Here is an 18,298-nt window from a genome sequence, read left to right on the forward strand (position 1 = left end):
TAATAGAAGTAATGGGGCCTATGGGAAAAGTGAGGTTGGGGCAGACTAGCAAAAAAAAAAAAAAAATCACTCATGGTCACTCAAAAATCACCCAAGAGTCTAACACAAAGTATAACACTTGCCTGAATGAAGATTGAAATCATATTTATTCGTGAAACAAAAGTAAAAATAGAAGGATGTTAGGAGATTACAGGGTGACCTGCACAGGCAATGTGAATGGACAGATGTATGGCAGATAAATGTGTGGTTATCCACATTGGTGGCAAGAACAGGAAGGCAGATTACTATCTAAATGGAGTCAAGTTAGGTAAAGGGACAGTACAACGAAATCTAGGTGTCCTTGTACACCAGTCAATGAAAGCAAGCATGCAGGTACAGCAGGCAGTGAAAAAAGCTAATAGCATGCTGGCCTTCATAACAAGAGGAATTGAGTATAGAAACAAAGAGGTTCTTCTGCAGCTGTACAGGGCCCTGGTGAGACCGCACCTGGAATATTGTGTGCAGTTTTTGTCTCCAAATTTGAGGAAAGACATTCTGGCTATTGAGGGAGTGCAGCGTAGGTTCACGAGGTCAATTCCTGGAATGGCGGGACTATCTTATGTTGAAAGATTGGAACGACTGGGCTTGTATACCCTTGAGTTTAGAAGGCTGAGAGGGGATCTGATTGAGATGTATAAGATTATTAAAGGATTGGTCCCTCTGGAGGTAGGAAGCATGTTTCCGTTGATGGGTGAGTCCCGAACCAGAGGGCCCAGTTTAAAACTAAGGGGTAGGCCATTTAGAACGGAGTTGAGGAGAAACTTCTTCACCCAGAGAATGGTAGGTATGTGGAATGCTCTGCCCCAGAAGGCTGTGGAGGCCAGGTCTCTGGATACTTTCAAGAAAGAGTTGGATAGAGCTCTTAAGGATAGTGGAATCAAGGGTTATGGTGATAAGGCAGGAACAGGATACTGATTGAGGATGATCAGCCATGATCATAATGAATGGTGATGCTGGGTCGAAAGGCAGAATGGCCTACTCCTGCACCTATTGCCTATAAATTTAACTCAGTGCGCTTAACAATGTAAGAAAGCTGCTGTCAGTACAGCACCACTCACTGAAAGCTGCTGTGTTGGCAGCTGACATCGCACATGCGCAGAACGGCACAAAGTCCACTGCGGGCACCATGCATGCGCAGGACAGGGTAGAGATTTCCGTGCAGATATTGGCACATGTGCAGAATGAAGTGTGCGAACCGATCCCAACTGGAATCAGGCTATTGTGAACAGAGGTAAGCGTTCTCAAAAATACCCTTCCCGAATGCTTCAGCGAAGTTATAGCCAAACCATACTACCAAAACATGGGTTATCCCAAAACTCCCCTGTACTCTCAATCCAGTCCATGTCCAAGGCACAAAACTAACACAATGACAAAATTAGCAATCGAATGTGGATAGATTGGTGTGGATGATGATAACTAGTGACAACAATACAAAAGTCCTTTTGTTTACCCACACTCTGGATGTGGGCCTCTGGCTGGGCCAGCATTTATTGCCCATCCCAAATTGCTCAGAGGGTAATTAACAATCAATCACATTGCTGTGGATCTGATCACATGTAGGCCAAACCAGTTAAACTGACAGATTCCCTTCCCTAAAAGACATTAGTGAAGTAGATGGGTTTTCCCAACAATCGACAATGGTTTTATGGTCAGCATTAGACACCTAATTCCAGATTCTTTATTGGAATTCAAATTCCACCATCTACCATGGCGGGATTTGAACCCAGGTCCCCAGAACATTATTGGGGTTACTGGATTAATAGTCCAGCGATAATAGTCTTCTGATGTTAAACCATACTAATGAGCAATGTAATTGGAGGATGCATCTTTGTGCAATTTAGTGAAAAATTTGGGGTTTCAGGTAAAAGAAAATCAATTCTTTTACCGCAGAGTTCCAATTTCTTCAGAAGCAACCAGAGATATCCCAAGCAGTATCAGTGGAGTTCAGGTTTTCAACAGAGTAGTGAAATGAGATCAGAAAGCCTGGATGAGTTTCCCTTTCCCATCTACAAGTAGCTATAAATTCTGTGAGCATGATCCTAACCCCCACAATCACCTGATGAAGGAGTGGTGCTCTGAAAGCTAGTCCTTCCAAATAAACCTGTCGGACTATAACATGGTGTTGTGTGATTTTCAACTTCATTCACCCCAGTCCAACACCAGCTCCTCCAAGTCATGGCTTTCCCTTCTAAACTGTCCAGGCATTGACCCTTGGACTTTGCCAATTTTCGAACTACGTGAGCTGGTTCAGTTACACATTGAACAAGCAGCGAGCGTGTCTGTGATGCATGATGACCTCATGAAGCATTACCTGTCTCTGAAGGTCCTCAATCATCTGCTGCTTCTCTTCATTCATTGCCTGTTCCTGCCGGTTTAGCTGCCGTTCCCTCCTTAGCTCCTCCTCCAATTCTTTCTGATTGCTTTCTGTGAGAACCTTATGCAAAAGATTGAAAATGGTGAAAGATGCATCTATCAGAAATAGCCCAAGGGTATCTGAGAATATTAGCCAACATGTACCCTGACATTAATTTCATATTTGCTACATTTATGCAAGCATTAGGTTTATAATCTCTGATATGAAAACTGTTGGATTGTCAACTACAATGGAGGCTGGTAAGCAAATCATCTGTACACTGACCAATCCTATTAGATTCATTTCAGCTACTCAACTGAATGACCAGCATTTTGTTTTCTGACTCGCTGTTCTCCACACACTTAATCTTGACCTCAAGGATGCTGCTGGATGTGTGTAATTTTTAATGGTTATTTGACCTCCTTTAGCAAGTTTAGCTGTTGTTGGTTGAGCATATTCTCTGCTATTTTTGTTGCCCACGTGTCCCTAAAAAGGAAGCATGCATGGTCCACCAACATCCTTCAGGCAGAGAGAGAGAGTTGGGCACCATAGGCCTGCAGGGTGTTATTATCCCCTCCAACTCCAGTTCAATTTAGTCTCCTCCCTCTTTCCCTAACTTGTTTTATTTTTAAAAACAAAGGTAAGAATTGCTGAACTTGTCAAACGGGTGATTTGGTGATGGATGTCAATAAAAAGAAGCTTTTCCTGGATAGTGGGGGTGGAACTAGGAATAATTCTGTCTTGACGAAAGCATAATGTGAGAGAAAGGGGGCAGAGGGCACTTATATGACAATGAAGAGAACTCTAAATCTAAATGCATCACATGTTCCCTTTCTTTCTACTAGGGCATCACTGAAACCAGTATTTAGCTCTTTCACTGATACAGGCCAGTTATCATTTCACTCCCCTTTCTGAAACATCAGGATAAAGGGTGAGCAACTTACAAATCTATCTGGTAGAGCTGTGGCTGAGACAATAGGACTTGCCATTTTTAAATGTAAATACCTCCCTCACAGGCACAACTGCAGGAGAGGAGGAGGACTGGGAGGTTTTTAATGAAATAGTTTCCATTGCAGGCATCTAGTGTCATCATGAAATCCTAAATCCTATTTGGAACAATAAGGTCTGGATGTAAAGCTCCTTTTCCAATTCTCAACATTACGCCTCAAGTCTTCAGAAGAGTGACTGTGGTGTCAGCTGTGACTCAGCTGGTACGGAGGCAGAATGTTGCTGTTTCAAACCCCAGGCAGCACTGACTGAGTAGCTTCGGGTTGAAGGAACTATCATTTTGAATATAATGCTTAGCTGGAAGCTTGCAGTGCACAGATTGGCTGCTGTATTTCATACATTACAATAGTGACTACATTTCAAAATTACTTAATTAGCTGTAAAGTACTTTGGGACATTGAGGTTTTAAAAGATGCTCTATCAAAGAACAAAGAATGATGCAGCACAGGAACAGACTCTTCAGCCTTCCAAGCCTTTGCCAACACATTTTGCCCTTCATACTAAAACTATCTTCACTTACAGGATCGTATCCCTCTATTCTCTTCTTATTCATGCATTTGTCTAGGTGCTTCTTGAATGCGGCTATTGTGTCTGCTTCCGTCCCCTCCTCTGGCAGCACGTTCCAGGCACTCACCACCCTGTGTGAAAAACTTGCCTCGCACATCTCTTAAACTTCCACCCGCCCCGCATCTTGAACCTTTGTTCCCTAATAATTGACCCTTCCACCATGGGAAAAAACTTCAAACTTTCCACTCCATCCATGCCGTTCACAATATTATAAACTTCTATCAGGTTCTAGTGAAAACAAACCCATCTATCCAACCTTTCTTCATAGCTAAAGTCCCTCATACCAGGCAACATCCTGGTAAACCTTTTCTGTACCCTTTACAAAGCAGCCACGTCCTTCTAGTAGTGTGGTGACCAGAACTGTATGCAATATTCCAAGTGTGGCCTAACTAAAGCTCTATAAAGCTGCAGCATAATTTGTCTATTGTTATACTCAATGCCCCTTCCAAATTAGGCAAGGTAGTTAAAAAGGCCTATGACATGCTTATCTACCTGCACTGCCACCTTTCGTGATCTATGCACCTCCACACCCAGATTCCTCTGCATAGCAATACTCCTAAGGGTTCTATCAAAAATGTTTTTGCTGTAGAGAGACTGTTAATAGTTTCCTCTTCAAAAATCAAGATTTCTAAAAATTCTCTTCCATTCAGGAAACAAAGAAATCCTTCATTCCCTCAGTAGCGCTTCAATTTAAAGTCCCATCCCAAAGGAAATATCAGTGTTCCACTTAGTTTGAAGCCTGCCCAACTTTTCCATTGTTCCATTCAGCTCTCCAGTGAAACTGATGGCTGTATGAGTGTAAGAGTCTCCTTACCTGTGGAGCTGGGCCATGTGTTAGGCTGTGGACCTGCTCCTTGAGATGCGAAAGGGCTGCCTGCAGACTATGAAACTGACATCCAGTCAAACTGTCAGAGCACTTCACACCACTCAAGCTGAGTAATTGCTGATGGATTTTCACAATATCATTCTTTACCTAGAGTAAGTCACAGAAAAATACACCAGACAATCATTTAGAAACAGCAAGTTCAGCCAATCCCCTCCTGAGAGAAAGGGTCCTGTAAACTACAAAATTTAAAATACTACAATCTGTGACTGCAAATAGCCAATGTAGTAGTTCCCTATACCTGATCTTTCTCAGCCTCCCAAGCCTGAGCCTCAGTCTCCAGATTGTGCTCAATTTCAGAGAGAAGAGAATCGTTGTGATTGGTGGATTCCTGCATTGTCAGCTGCTCATGCAGCTCCTGCACTTGGTTCTGTAGTTGGTGATTCAGGCCTTGGACTTGTCTGACATTCTCCTGTGCCAGGGTTAACTATTGGATGAAGAGAACAGCTACAATTAGAGAAAAATCACACTCTCAATAATATCTTACTGTTGTGAACGTATCCACATAACCCATAGGATTAAAGAGAAGAGATTGGAACAAGAGGTGGTTATCTGGTTAGTTAAGATAACTCTTCAGCAAAGCAACCAAAATATTCTTCTCTTCCCCATCGTCTTCCAAACGAACCACCTTCCTCCCGAAGTTACTGACTCTCTCTGGCAAACATTGTATGGATGACATCTTGGCCAAATGGCCATTCCTGATATTCAAGGCTAATAAGTATCACCATCCATTGCACAACGAAATAGAATATAGGAACACAATTAGGCATTTGGCCCTTTGAGCATGTTCTGACATTCACTATGGTAATGGCTGATCATCCAACATTGTGGCCCCGCTTTCCCCCATTCTCCTTTGATCTCTTTAGTCCTAAAATCTTTATCTGCATCTTTTTTGAAAGCCTTATGTTTTTACTCAACAGTCTCCTGTGGCTGTTAATTCCAGAGTCTCCAGGCCCTGAATAAATTCCTCATCATCTCTGTCCTAAAAGGCCTACTCATTATCCTTAGACTATGACCCCTTGTTCTGGACTCCTGGGTCATCGAGATCATCTTTCTGCATTTGCCCTGTTTAATCCTGTTAGAATTTTATAGATTTCTATGAGATCCTCACACCTCCACATTCTTTTAAACTCGAGTGAATACAGTCCTAACTGACTCAGTATCTCCCTACATGTCAGTCCTTCCATCTCAGGACTCAGTCTGGCAAACCTTTGTGGCACTCCCTCAATATCCAGACCACCCTCCCTCAGACAGGGAGACCAAATGTGTACACAATATTCTAGACGTGGTCTTACCAATGCCCTGTAGAGATGCGGTAAGCCATCCTTTCTCCTGTACTCAAATCCTCTCAGTACAAAGACCAACATTTGTGTTTTCCAATGTCTGCTGCACCTTCCAGCCACTGGTGTATAAGGACACCCAGGTCTCATAGCACCTCCCATGCTCTTAACCTCTCTATTCAGATTTAAACATGTGCCTTGCTACCAAAATGGATGGCCTCACATTATAGTCTATCAGCCATGAATTTCCCCATTTACATAAGAATTAGGAGCAGGAGTAAGGCCATCTGGTGCTTCGAGCCCACTCCACCATTCAATGGGATCATGGCTGATCTCTGTGGCCTCAGCTCCACTTACCCGCCCTCTCACCATAACCCTTAATTCCTTCATTGTTCAAAAAAAAAAAGAAAATCTATCATAGCTTTAAAAACATTGACTGAACTAGTGTCAACCACTTCACGGGCAGGGAATTCCACAGATTTCCAACCCTTTAGGCGAAGAAGTTCCTTCTCAACTCAGTCCTAAACCTGCTCCCCCTAATTCTGAGGCTATGCCCTCTTGTCCTAGTTTCACCTGCCAGTGGAAATATCCTCTCTACGCCTATCTTACCTATTCCCTTCATAATGTTACGTGTTTCTATAAGATCTCCCCTCATTCTTCCAAATCCCAACGAATATAATCCCAGGCTACTCAGTGTCAGCTCATAAAGCCAACCCCCTCAATTCTGGAACCAACTGAGTGAACCTCCTCTGCACCCCCTCCAGTGCCAGTACATCCTTCCTCAAGTAAGGAGACCAAAACTGCACACAGTACTCCAGGTGCAACACCCTATGTTTTTAAACTCAATCCCTTTAGCAATGAAGGACAAAATTCCATTTGACTTCCTAATTATCTGTTGGGAGAATGTGAGGACTGCAGATGCTGGAGATCAGAGTTGAAAAATATGGCGCTGGAAAAGCACAGCTGGTCAGGTAGCATCCGAGGAGCAGGAGAGTTGTTTATGCTCAAACGTCCATTCATCAGGAATGAGGAGGGATTACCCATTGTACCTGCAGACCAACCTTCTGTGATTCATGCACAAGGACACCCAGGTCCCTCTGCATAGCAGCATACTTCAACTTTTTAACCATTCAAGTAATAGCCCTTTTTACTGTTATTCCTACCAAAATGGATGACTCTACATTTATTAACATTGTATTCCACTTGCCAGACCTTTGCCCACTCACTTAAATTATCTCCATTCCTCTGCAAAGTTTCACAGTCCTCTGTACACTTTGCTCCGCCACTCATCTTAGTCTCATTTGCAAACTTTGACACACTACACGTGGCCCCCAACTCCAAATCATCTCTGTAAATTGTGAATAATTGCCGTCCCAACACTGCTCACTGAGGCACACCACTAGTTACTGTTTGCCAATCACAATAGCACTCATTTATCCCCACTCTTTGCTTCCTGTTAGTCAATAATCCTTGATCCATGTTAATACTTTACCCGTAACGCCATGCATCTTTATCTTATGCAGCAGCCTCTTGTGCAGCACCTTGTCGAAGAAAATCTTTTGGAAATCTAGGTACACCACATCTTCTTGGTCCCTATTGTCCACCATGTTCATAATGTCTTCAAAGCATTCCAAAAGATTAATTAAGCATGGCCTATCCTCATGAACTCATGCTGCATCTGCCCAATGGGACAATTTCTATTTAGATATTTTGCTATTTCTTCCTTGATAATAGACTTGAGCATCTTCCCCGCTACAGAAATTAAGCTAACTGGTCTGTAATTCCCCGTCTTTTGTGTACCACCCTTTTTAAGCAGAGCCATCACATTTGCTGTTTTCTAATCTGGCAGGAGACATAAGTCTAAGGGTAGAAAGGTCTCCCACTATTTCTGTTACTACCCTGGGATGCATTCCATCAGGGCCAGGAGACTTTTCTAACCTTAGTTCCATTATCTTGCCCAACACTATCTCTTCCATGATAATGATTGTTTTCAGGTCCTTGCCTATGTTTGTCTCTTTGTCAATTACTGGCATGTTATTCCTGTCCTCCACTGTGAAGACCCACACAAAATTCCTATTCAATGCCTCGGCCACTTCATCATATCCTATGACTAGATGCACATTCTCATCCTCTAAATGACTTTACTTTAGCCACTTTTGTTTAAACTCAACATGTCCAAATCACACTTAACTATAGATGAGATCATGCAAAGCCCAAACATTTATTCAACATCACATTTCAGTCGGCTGAATCCTCTTGCAAGGATGCCTGCCTTGAAGAAGTTTTCCTCCTCTCTCTACAAGAATCTCAAGGAGTCCCCCTCCCCTAGCTTATCTCTCCACACTTCAGGCTCTCTGCCTTTATTCCTGATGAAGGGCTTTTGCCCGAAACGTCGATTTCGCTGCTCGTTGGATGCTGCCTGAATTGCTGTGCTCTTCCAGCACTACTGATCCAGAATCTGGTTTCCAGCATCTGCAGTTATTGTTTTTACCACCTAGATAATTACTAAGATCAGTCCAAATTAATTGTCTCTTCCTCAAGCCCAGGGGAACAAAAGTAAAGTATGGAGTTCAGTTGTCAGTACAAAGTGACACCAAACTTGGGGTTTTAGTATTACATTAGAATCTTTGCTCACAAACGAGCAAAGGTGAAGTTTATGATAAGTAACCTTATTGATCATGGACTCTACCCCCTACTTAGTCTCTCCCTGATACCTAAGTGACTAAGCATTTTCCAGGACAAGAACTGTTGGGCCTGTGGAGCTTTTTAATATGTCATTTTAGCCCAATAATTTCCAGTCTAGTACTTCACTAGGAATTTACCCAGCTTTTATTTTGATTGCATTTATCAGCAGAGACAAAAACACACATATATACAGACAGACACACACACACAGGCAGACTGACGTGCGCGCACACACAGACACACACAGAGGCAGACTGACGTGCGCGCACACACAGACACACACAGAGGCAGACTGACGTGCGCGCACACACACACAGACAGATACACACACACAGATACACACACACAGATACACACACACACAGAGGCTGACACAGTATTGTTGGCTACTATTAAATGAAAGAGAAAACCATGAGAGCTGGAAATTTGACATAAACAACAGAAAATAACCATTCACCTGTCAATTAAATAGCAGCTTCATATCGTCACAAATAGCTGAACTGTTTCCTCACTTTTGAGTTCTATGTGGCTGACTATTCCTGCTCACAGAAGCACTATGAAAAGCTGCCTAGAATGTGAATGAAAGCACTCAATACAACAAAACCATCCCAAGAGCGGAAACTCTTGAAAAGTGCTATTTCCTCTCTTGAGAATAAGCTGGATCTTACTGACTTTCAGCACCAGTGGAAAGCTGCCTGTGTTTGTTTGTAAAGTTCTATATCTCTACGTGTGTGTGCGTACATGTGTGAGTGTGTGAGTGTGTGAGTGTACATGTATGTTTGAGAGAGAGAAATTTGAGGTTTAGCTGTCTCCATGTGGCAGGCTTGCACTTGCTTTTGTAAACTTGGCTATGATTGTATGTAAATTGTAAAACAAGCACAGTTGATCTTAATTCATTCATTCTGAAAACTGTCTCCCAGAACATGTCTCTCATCACTACATACAATTATTTCTTCATTTTTCATCTTTTTGCATTGTAAGACAAATCCTCAGCACAGTTTATCATGGTGTAAGATCCATCTGGGAGATTTCCTGCCACCACCCTCTTCCCCATAAGGCCTGCTTCCTCTAGTAAGTAAAACATCTTGTGAAACGATGAGAGGAGGCTCTTGTCTTAAACAAAATGTAATTTAGACTCAAGGTCATAGTGTTGTACAACATGGAAATAATCCCTTCTGTCCAACTTGTCAAAGAACAATAAATCTGCACCCCAAGGTCTCTTTGTCCAGCAACACTCCCCAGGACCTTACCATTTAGTCCTACCCTGATTTGCCTTCCCAAAATTCATCACCTTACATTTATCTAGATTAAACTCCATCTGCCACTACTCAGCCTATTGAGGCATCTGATCAAGGTTCCATTGTACTCGGAGATAACCTTCATTGTCCACTACGCCACCAATTTTGGTGTCATCTGCAAACTTAATAGCCAACCTTCTGTCTTCTGACACCTCACCTGTGGCTACTGATGACACATATCTCAGTAATGGGCACTACAATCACTTCCTTAGCTACCCACAAAGTTCTGGGATACACATGATCAGGTCCTGAGGATTTATCCACCTATACGCTTTATCATCCAACTGTACAATTATGGACACTTTTCAAGATATCACTATCTATTTCTCCAAGCTCTCTAGCTTTCATATCCTTCTCCACAGTAAATACTGACATGAAATACTCATTTGGTATCTCAGCCACGTCCTGCAGTTCCACACAGACAGTCTTGTCGATCTTTCCCTGGTTAATCTTTTACATTTAATATATTTGTAGAATCTCTTTGCCAAAGCTATCTCATGTGCCCTTTTTGCCCTCCTGATTTCCCTCTTGATATGCTCCTACTGCTCTTAAACTCCTCTATGGATTCACTTGATCCCAGCTGTTCATACCTGCCATATGCTTTCTTCTTTTCTTTTTGACCAGAGTTTCAATTTCTCTAATTATCCAGCATTCCTTACACCTACCAGCCTTGCCCTTTACACTAACAGGAACATACTGCCTCTGGACTCTCCTAATCACATTCCTTTAATCTCATTTTATTACATGATAGCAAATAGGTACAAGTTCCATTGGTGTAATAAGTATTGAGGCACACCTCAGTGTGTGATCTTACTCCTTTGTGATTCAAAGCTGTCCCTCTGCCTGTGTCTGTGTGACATCATCATACTGTGCAATGCTTAGCTTACTCCTCAGGATTAACTCTGGCAGACTCTTACACCTTTATACAATCTTGATCATCCACACTCCAAGTGTGAAGAATTTCCTGCTATCAGAATCAAATGGTAAAGATAGAACAAGGAACCTTTATCTTAAAGTAACATTTAATTTGAAGAAAGAAACAGAAATTGCTGGTAAAATTCAGTAGGTCTGGCAGCATCTGTGGAAAGAAAGCGGAATTAATGTTTCGAGTCCAGTAACTCTTCATCAGGCCAGTTCAAATGAAGTCTAACATTAGATCTAACCTGCAGGAGCTGTTCAGTGTTCTTCTGTTGTAACTGTGAGAATTCTTCCTGCATGGAGTCAATGATGTTCTTTAGTGCCAAGTTCTCCTTCTGCACTGTGACTATCTGCTGCTCCAAGTTATATTTCTGCTCAGCCAACAGCTCTAGCTATTAAAAGACGAGAAATTCGTTAACACTCCAATGAGTCCATCTTAAAAACATCTCCTTAAGGAGATAAATCCTGGCCAGTATGTGTGGCAAGATCATAAAAATGTTTATGGAAATTTCCTCTGGTCTGCATCTCCAAAGTCAGAAACATCTCTAAAAATGAAAATCAGTAAAAAAGTGACCAAGGAATTGACTGCAGCTGGATTTTTGTTATCACCCCAAGTAGCCAACATTTGGAACTAGAGTTGACGGTCAGGCAAACACCAAATACTTGCAAAATCTGTACCTGTTGTTAAAAAAATGCTTTCAGCACTGTATGCAAGTACAGTTTCTCAGGCAGCACTCTTCTCAGTCCCCATATTTTAGGCAATAACCGTACCCAATTCCCAGGTCCCAAAAAAAAATATCTTAATGTGAAGGGACCCAGTCAATATTACAGTAGAAGACAGTCCAGGCCCCAGACCTCTATCTGTTGTATAAGACAGTTAGTACATGAAAGGGTTAACTAACCTCAAAACAAAACCACCCATCAGGATATAAAGGACTGTTTCTAGAAGGTGATAACTGGTTGTTCAGTTATCTTGAAATTGTACCAGAAAATTTCAGTGGCAGCAATGTGTGCTTACTCTGAAGTATTGCTAAGATCACATCTTTTTATTTTTTGTAGTTTTGTCTGTGGTCCAAAATGGAAAAGACTACATAGCTATCTCAGGCCTTAACTTCTCATCCATCTGGACTACAGGCCCAGCATTAATCTTTGGCGCAGATTCAAATTCAAGTATCTTACCCACCTCAACATGAAGGCTCTGTGTCCTTGTTGCATTCTCATTCGCCAGAAAATCTTTGCCCATAAACCTCTCCCTTAGTGTTTTGATCTCATGGGCGAGGGCCTGCTCCACCTTTGCTGCCTGGAAGAAAGAAGACAGGTAAATCAAATACTTCAGTTTGTACATTTATCACATCCATTCCTCCCTGACTAATTTTCCAAAAACAACAAAATTTAATTTGCACACACAATTTTTTGAAAAGAGACGGAAATATATGATGAATGATATTCATTGCAGGTTTAGCCTTGGGTAGATGCTCCCGGCTCACATGTTCCACAATATACTCTTTGCTGTCTGTATTTATCAATAAATACTATTAAAAGATAAAGGAATAGTGGCAAGGTTGAAGACTGAGAATTGCATAAAGCTGGGCAATTGGCTTTTTATGAAGCAGTTAACAAATGTAGTTTCACAGCTGTCAGATTGAGAAATTGCTCAGGGGCTCTGAAATTGGGGTTTCACTGAAATAACAAACAAACAGTTTCATAGCTGACTTGGGAGGTCTAATATCAGGTTTCAGTGTAGCTGCAGAGGTATCCAGAGGTAGCAGTGATTGAAAAAAAAAATCACCTGCCTGAAACTCCAGCAGAAGAGGACAACCTTTGGTTTTACAGCCTGATCAGTTAAATGTTTGATTTTAAGACTTTTATAAATCTTTTAAATCTTAATCTGGTAACTTTTTTCTGTAAATCTATAACAGTGAATAAGGTGAGGACTTTTTAACATTCTGTTTATGCTGAGATCTAACTCTTGGTTGACATTTAAGATTAAGGATTGGTATTAAGTTATCCCAGAGCAGTGTTTTTGAGCTGTAAGACTGCTAACACTGCGTTGTTGAGAAAAGTAATTTCTGGATCTGCAGATTCTTAAAGGGGCAGAAATGGCTTTTAGTAGGGTAATGGGCTCTTCCTGTCAGATGTGGAGATCAGGGAGAATTTGAATGTTCCTGGACACTATGTTTGATTGAGAATCCTATTGTATTGCATGAATTGGTTGGAGTGGCAGTTGGAGGAGTTTACAAAAGCAAGGAGGTGTGATGAATGGCAGTTTCAGGAAGGTGTAGAAACTGCATATACAGTTAGGTAAATGGTTGACCAATAGGAATTGTAGGCAAGTTAACCAGGTAGTGCAGGACTCTCCTATATGCAGTTTTGGATACTATGGAAGTGGGGGTTGGGGAAGGGGGGGGGGGGGGGGGGGAAATCAGCCTCTCAGAGGTATGTAGCACTGAGAGCCAGGTTTCTGGTACTGAGACTGGCTCTAATTTAATGAGGGATATGTCAGACTCCAAGCCATCAACTGTGATAGAGGACTCTCTAATCTGGGGTACAGGCAGATGTTTCTGAGGCCATCAGCGAGGCATCAGGATGGTGTTTTGTCTCCCTGGTACCAGGGTTAAGGAAATCTCGGAGAGGGCAGAGAATATTCTGAAAGAGGAGAGTGACCACCAAGAGATCCTTGTGCATGTTGGTATCAATGACATAAGAGAAAGGGATGAGGTCCTGAAAAGAAATTATAGAAAATTAGGCAGGAGGTTAAAAAGCAAATCCTCGAGGATTGTAATATCTGGATTACTCCCAGTGCCTAGTGTTAGTGAGAGTAGGTATAGGAGGATACAGGAGATGAATGTGTGGCTAAGGGACTAGTGCAAGGGGTTTGGATTCACATTTTTAGACCGTTGGGATTTCTTCAGAGATACAAATGACATGTACACGAAGGACATCTTCCACTTGAATTGGAAGGGGACATTATCCTTACAGGGAAATTTGCTCGTGCTACTTGGGAGCCTTTAAACTAGTTGGAGGGTGGAGGGGAACCAAAGTGATAGTGAGAAAAGGCCAGGCTGGTACTATAAATAAGGGGAGCAAGTCAAATAGTCAAGGCAGGCAAGAGCTTGGTAACAAGGTAAGACTGATAAATTAAACTGCATTTACTTCAATGCAAGTGGTCTGACAGGTAAGGCAATTGAAAACATGGGACTGGGATATCATAGCTATGACAGAAATGTCACTCAGGGATAGACAGGACTGGTCGCTTAATGTTCCGGGGTATACATGTCATTGGAAGGATAAAAGGGGAGGCAGGAGCGGAGGGGGAATAGCAGTTTTGGTTAGGGATTACAGTAGGGTTGTACTTAGGGAGGATATTCCTAGGAGATTGTCCAGTGAAATTATACGGGTGGAATTGAGAAGTACGAAAGGGATGGTCACATTGTCGGGATTGAAATATAGGCCTTCCAATAGTCAGTGGGAAATTGAGAAGCAAATATAAAAGAAAATCTCAGATATCTTTAAGAATAATAGGGTTGTAATGATAGGGAATTTTAACTTTCAAAACATAGACTGGGTCTGCCATGGTGTTAAGGGCTTGGATGGGGTGGAATTTGTTAAGTGTGAACAAGAAAACTTTCCTCATTCAACATGCAGAGGTACCTGCTAGAGAAGAAGCAAAACTTGACCTTCTGTTGGGAAATAAGGCATGACAAGTGTCAGTGAGGGAGCACTATGGGGCAATTGATGATAATGCTATTAGTTTTAAAATAGTTATGGAAACATTTAGAAATGATCACAAAGTTAAAAAGTTCTAAATTGGAGTAAGGCAAGTTTTGATCGCATAAGACAGGAACATTCAACAGTTAATTAGGGGAGGCTATATGCAGGTAAAGGGACGATTGGGTAGTGGGAGGCTTTTAAAGGTAAAATAACGAGAGTTCAGAGACAATAGGTTCCTGTTAAAGTGCAAGGCTGATAGGTGTAGGGAATGCTGAATGACTGGAAAACTTGAGCTTCTGGTCAAGAAAAGGAAGGAAGCATATGTCAGGTACAGACAGCTGGGAACGAGTGAATCCCAAGGAGTATAAAGGCAGGTGGAGCATACTTAAGACGGAAATCAGGAGGGCAAAAAGGAGACATGAGATAGCTTTGACAAATAGAGTTAAGGATAATCCAAAGTCATTCCAGAAGTACATTAAGGGCAAAAGAGTAACTTGGGAGAGCATAGGGCCCCTTAAAAATCAACATGGCTGTTGATGTGTGGAATGACAAAAGATGGGAAAGATATTAAATAATATTTCACGTTAGTATTTACTGTGGAGAAGGACTTGGAAGCTAGAGGACTTGGGAAAATAAATAATGATGTTTTGAAAAAGAGTTTAGATTACAGGAGAGGAGTTGCTGGAAGCCTGAAAATGCATAAGGGTAGATAAATCTCCAGGACCTGATCAGGTATTTCCCAGAATTTTGTGGGTGGCTAGAAATGTGATTACTCAGTCCCTCGCTGAGATATTTATATTATTGACAGTCATGTTTGAGGGGTTGGAAGACGAGAGGTTGGCCAATGTGATGCCATTATTTAAAAAAACGGCTGTAAGGAAAAGACAGGGAAATATAGTTCACCTGACATCAGTGGTAGGTAAGTTGTTGGAGGGAATCTTGACGGACAGGATTTCCACACATTTGGAAAGGGAAGGACTGATTATGGATGAGCAACATTAAATTTGTGTGTGGGAAATCATGTCTCACTCACTTAGAGCCATAGAGATGTACAGCATGGAAACAGACCTCTCAGTCCAACTCATCCTTATCGACCAGATATCCTAAATTAATCTAGTCCCATTTGCCAGCATTTGGCCCATATCCCTCTAAACCTTCCTATTCATATACCCATCCAGGTGCCTTTTAAATGTTGTAATTGTACTAGCCTCCACCACTTCCTCTGGCAGCTCATTCCATACACGCACCACCATTTGTGTGATAAAAGTTGCCCCTTAGGTCTCTTTGAAATCTTTACCTTTTCACCCTAAATTTATACTCTCTAGTTCTGGACTCCCCACCCCAGGGAAATTGACTGAACTTTTTGAACAGGGACAAAGAAAACCGATGAAAGGCAGAATGGTAGATGTTTTCTATATGGACTTCGGCAAGGCACTCGACATGGATCAGCATGGTAGAGTGGTTAGTAAAGTTAGAGCATGGGATCTAGGGGGAGCCAGCCAATTGGATACAAAATTGGCTCAAAAGTTGGAGACAGAGTGGTGGTAGAGGGTCGCTTTTCAGACTGGAGGCCTGTGACCAGCGGTGTGCCACAAGGATCAGTGCTGGGTCCACTGTTTTTTGTCATTTGTATAAATGATTTGGATGTGAATATAGGAGGCATGGTTAGTAAGTTTGCAGATGACACCAAGGTAGTTAGTGTTGTGGACAGTGAAAAAGATTATCTCAGAGTACAATGGGACCTTGATCAGATGAGCCAATGGGCCAAGGAGTGGCAGATGTTGTTTAATTTAAATTTTAAAAAATTCATTGGTAGGATGAAGTCGTTGCTGGCTAAGCCAACATTTATTGGTCATCCCTAATTGGCCAAAGGGCAGTTAAGAGACAATCACATTGCTGTGCGTCTGGAGTCTCATGTAGGCCAGACAACCTAAGGATGGCAGTTTCCTTCCCGAAAGGACATTAGTGAACCAGATGGGCTTTTCTGGCAATTAACAATGGTTTCATGGTCATCATTGGATTAGACTCAATTGCAGATTTGTTTTAAAATTGAATTCAAATTCCACAAATTGCTGTAGTGGGATTTGAACTCAGGTCCCCAGAACATTACCTGGGTCTCTGAATTAATAATTCAGCAATAATACCACTAAGTGATTGCCTCTATTTAAATGTGATAAATGTGAGGTGTTGCATTTTGGTAAGGCAAACAAGGGCAGGACTAACATAGTTAATTTTAGGATTCTGGGGAGTGCTGCCAAACAAAGAGACCTCGGGTTGAAAGTGGAGTCACAGGTAGATAGGGCAGTGAAGGTGGCATTTGGCACACTTGGCTCCATTGGTCAGAAATTGAGTATAGGAGATGGGAGGTCATGTTGAGGTTGTACCATTTTTGGAATACTGCATTCAATTCTGGTCACCCTGCCACAGGAAAAGTGTTGTTTAAACTTGAGAGGCTGCAGAAAAGATTTACAAGGATATTGCTGGGACTGGAGGATTTGAGCTACAGGGAGAGGCTGAATAGGCTGGGGCTGTTTTCCCTGAAGCGTCAGAGGCTGAGGGATGACCTTATAGAGGTTTATAAAATCATGGGGGCATGGATAGGGTAAATAAACAAAATATTTTCCCTGGGGTGGGGGAGTCCAAAAGTAGAGGGCATAGGTTTAGAGTGAGGGGAGAAAGATTTGAAGAGGACCTGAAGGGCAACTTCTTTGTCCAGAGTGTCGTGCGTGTATGGAATGAACTGCCACAAATAGTGGAGGAGCTTGGCACAATTACATATTTAAAAGGCATCTGGATGGGTATATGAACAGGAAGGGTTTAAGAGGGATTTGGACCAACTGCTGCAAATGGGACTAGGTCAGATCGGGATGCCTGATTGACAAGGATGAGTTGGACTGAAGGATCTGTTTCCATGCTGTATGACTCTAATAGAGTTGCTTGCTGACTGGGTATGTAACAGCATTGCCTTGTGTAACATTAGGACATGAAGATTGTTGATGCCATGGCCAACTTCTAACCTGCACTGAGTTAAATGATTTCAGTTGGAGCAGTAAATGAAGTACCTCAGCTAAGCTCAGTATTCCTGGGGTAGGAAATATTAAAACTCAACCAGCATGTTTGCACTGCAATACCAAGTCAATTTTTTTTTTTACTGGGAATAGGGCCTTTGGTTCAGTCAGATATGGACTAGAATTGAGTGTGGTGCTGGAAAAACACAGCGGGTCATGCAGCATCCAAGAAGCAGGAGAATCGACATTTCGGGCAAAAGCCCTTCATCAGGAAGCCCTTCTTGATGAAGGGCTTTTGCCCAAAACATTGATTCCTCTGCTCCTCGGATGCTGTCTGACCTGCTGTGCTTTTCCAGCATCAGACTCTCGACTCTGATCTCCAGCATCTCCAGTGCTCACTTGGTTTCAGATATGGACTCAGTATATTTCAGCTGTGCATTCTGGCCTGTTGACTCTTGCGATGAAGAAACTCAAATGGATAAGGCCCTGGGGATGCACCAGCAGAACCAAATCTCAGCATGAATCAGCACATTCTAGAAGATTAAAAA

The 18,298-nt window shown here is 42.1% G+C and overlaps 1 protein-coding gene across 1 annotated transcript in view; it reads right to left on the minus strand.

Moving 5' to 3' along the window:
- The window catches only part of LOC122564103 (BICD family-like cargo adapter 1), a 37,122-nt gene that overhangs the window by 7,399 nt on the left and 11,425 nt on the right, over window positions 1-18,298 (minus strand). The window contains exons 3-7 of the mRNA XM_043718667.1: window positions 12,215-12,331; window positions 11,277-11,423; window positions 5,092-5,277; window positions 4,782-4,940; window positions 2,351-2,473 (exon numbers count right to left, since the gene is read on the minus strand). Of these exons, the coding sequence (XP_043574602.1) occupies window positions 2,351-2,473; window positions 4,782-4,940; window positions 5,092-5,277; window positions 11,277-11,423; window positions 12,215-12,331 (732 nt within the window). The remainder of the gene's footprint in view (window positions 1-2,350; window positions 2,474-4,781; window positions 4,941-5,091; window positions 5,278-11,276; window positions 11,424-12,214; window positions 12,332-18,298) is intronic.

The sequence above is a fragment of the Chiloscyllium plagiosum genome, chromosome 28 (genome assembly GCF_004010195.1).
Source record: "Chiloscyllium plagiosum isolate BGI_BamShark_2017 chromosome 28, ASM401019v2, whole genome shotgun sequence".
NCBI lineage: Eukaryota > Metazoa > Chordata > Chondrichthyes > Orectolobiformes > Hemiscylliidae > Chiloscyllium > Chiloscyllium plagiosum.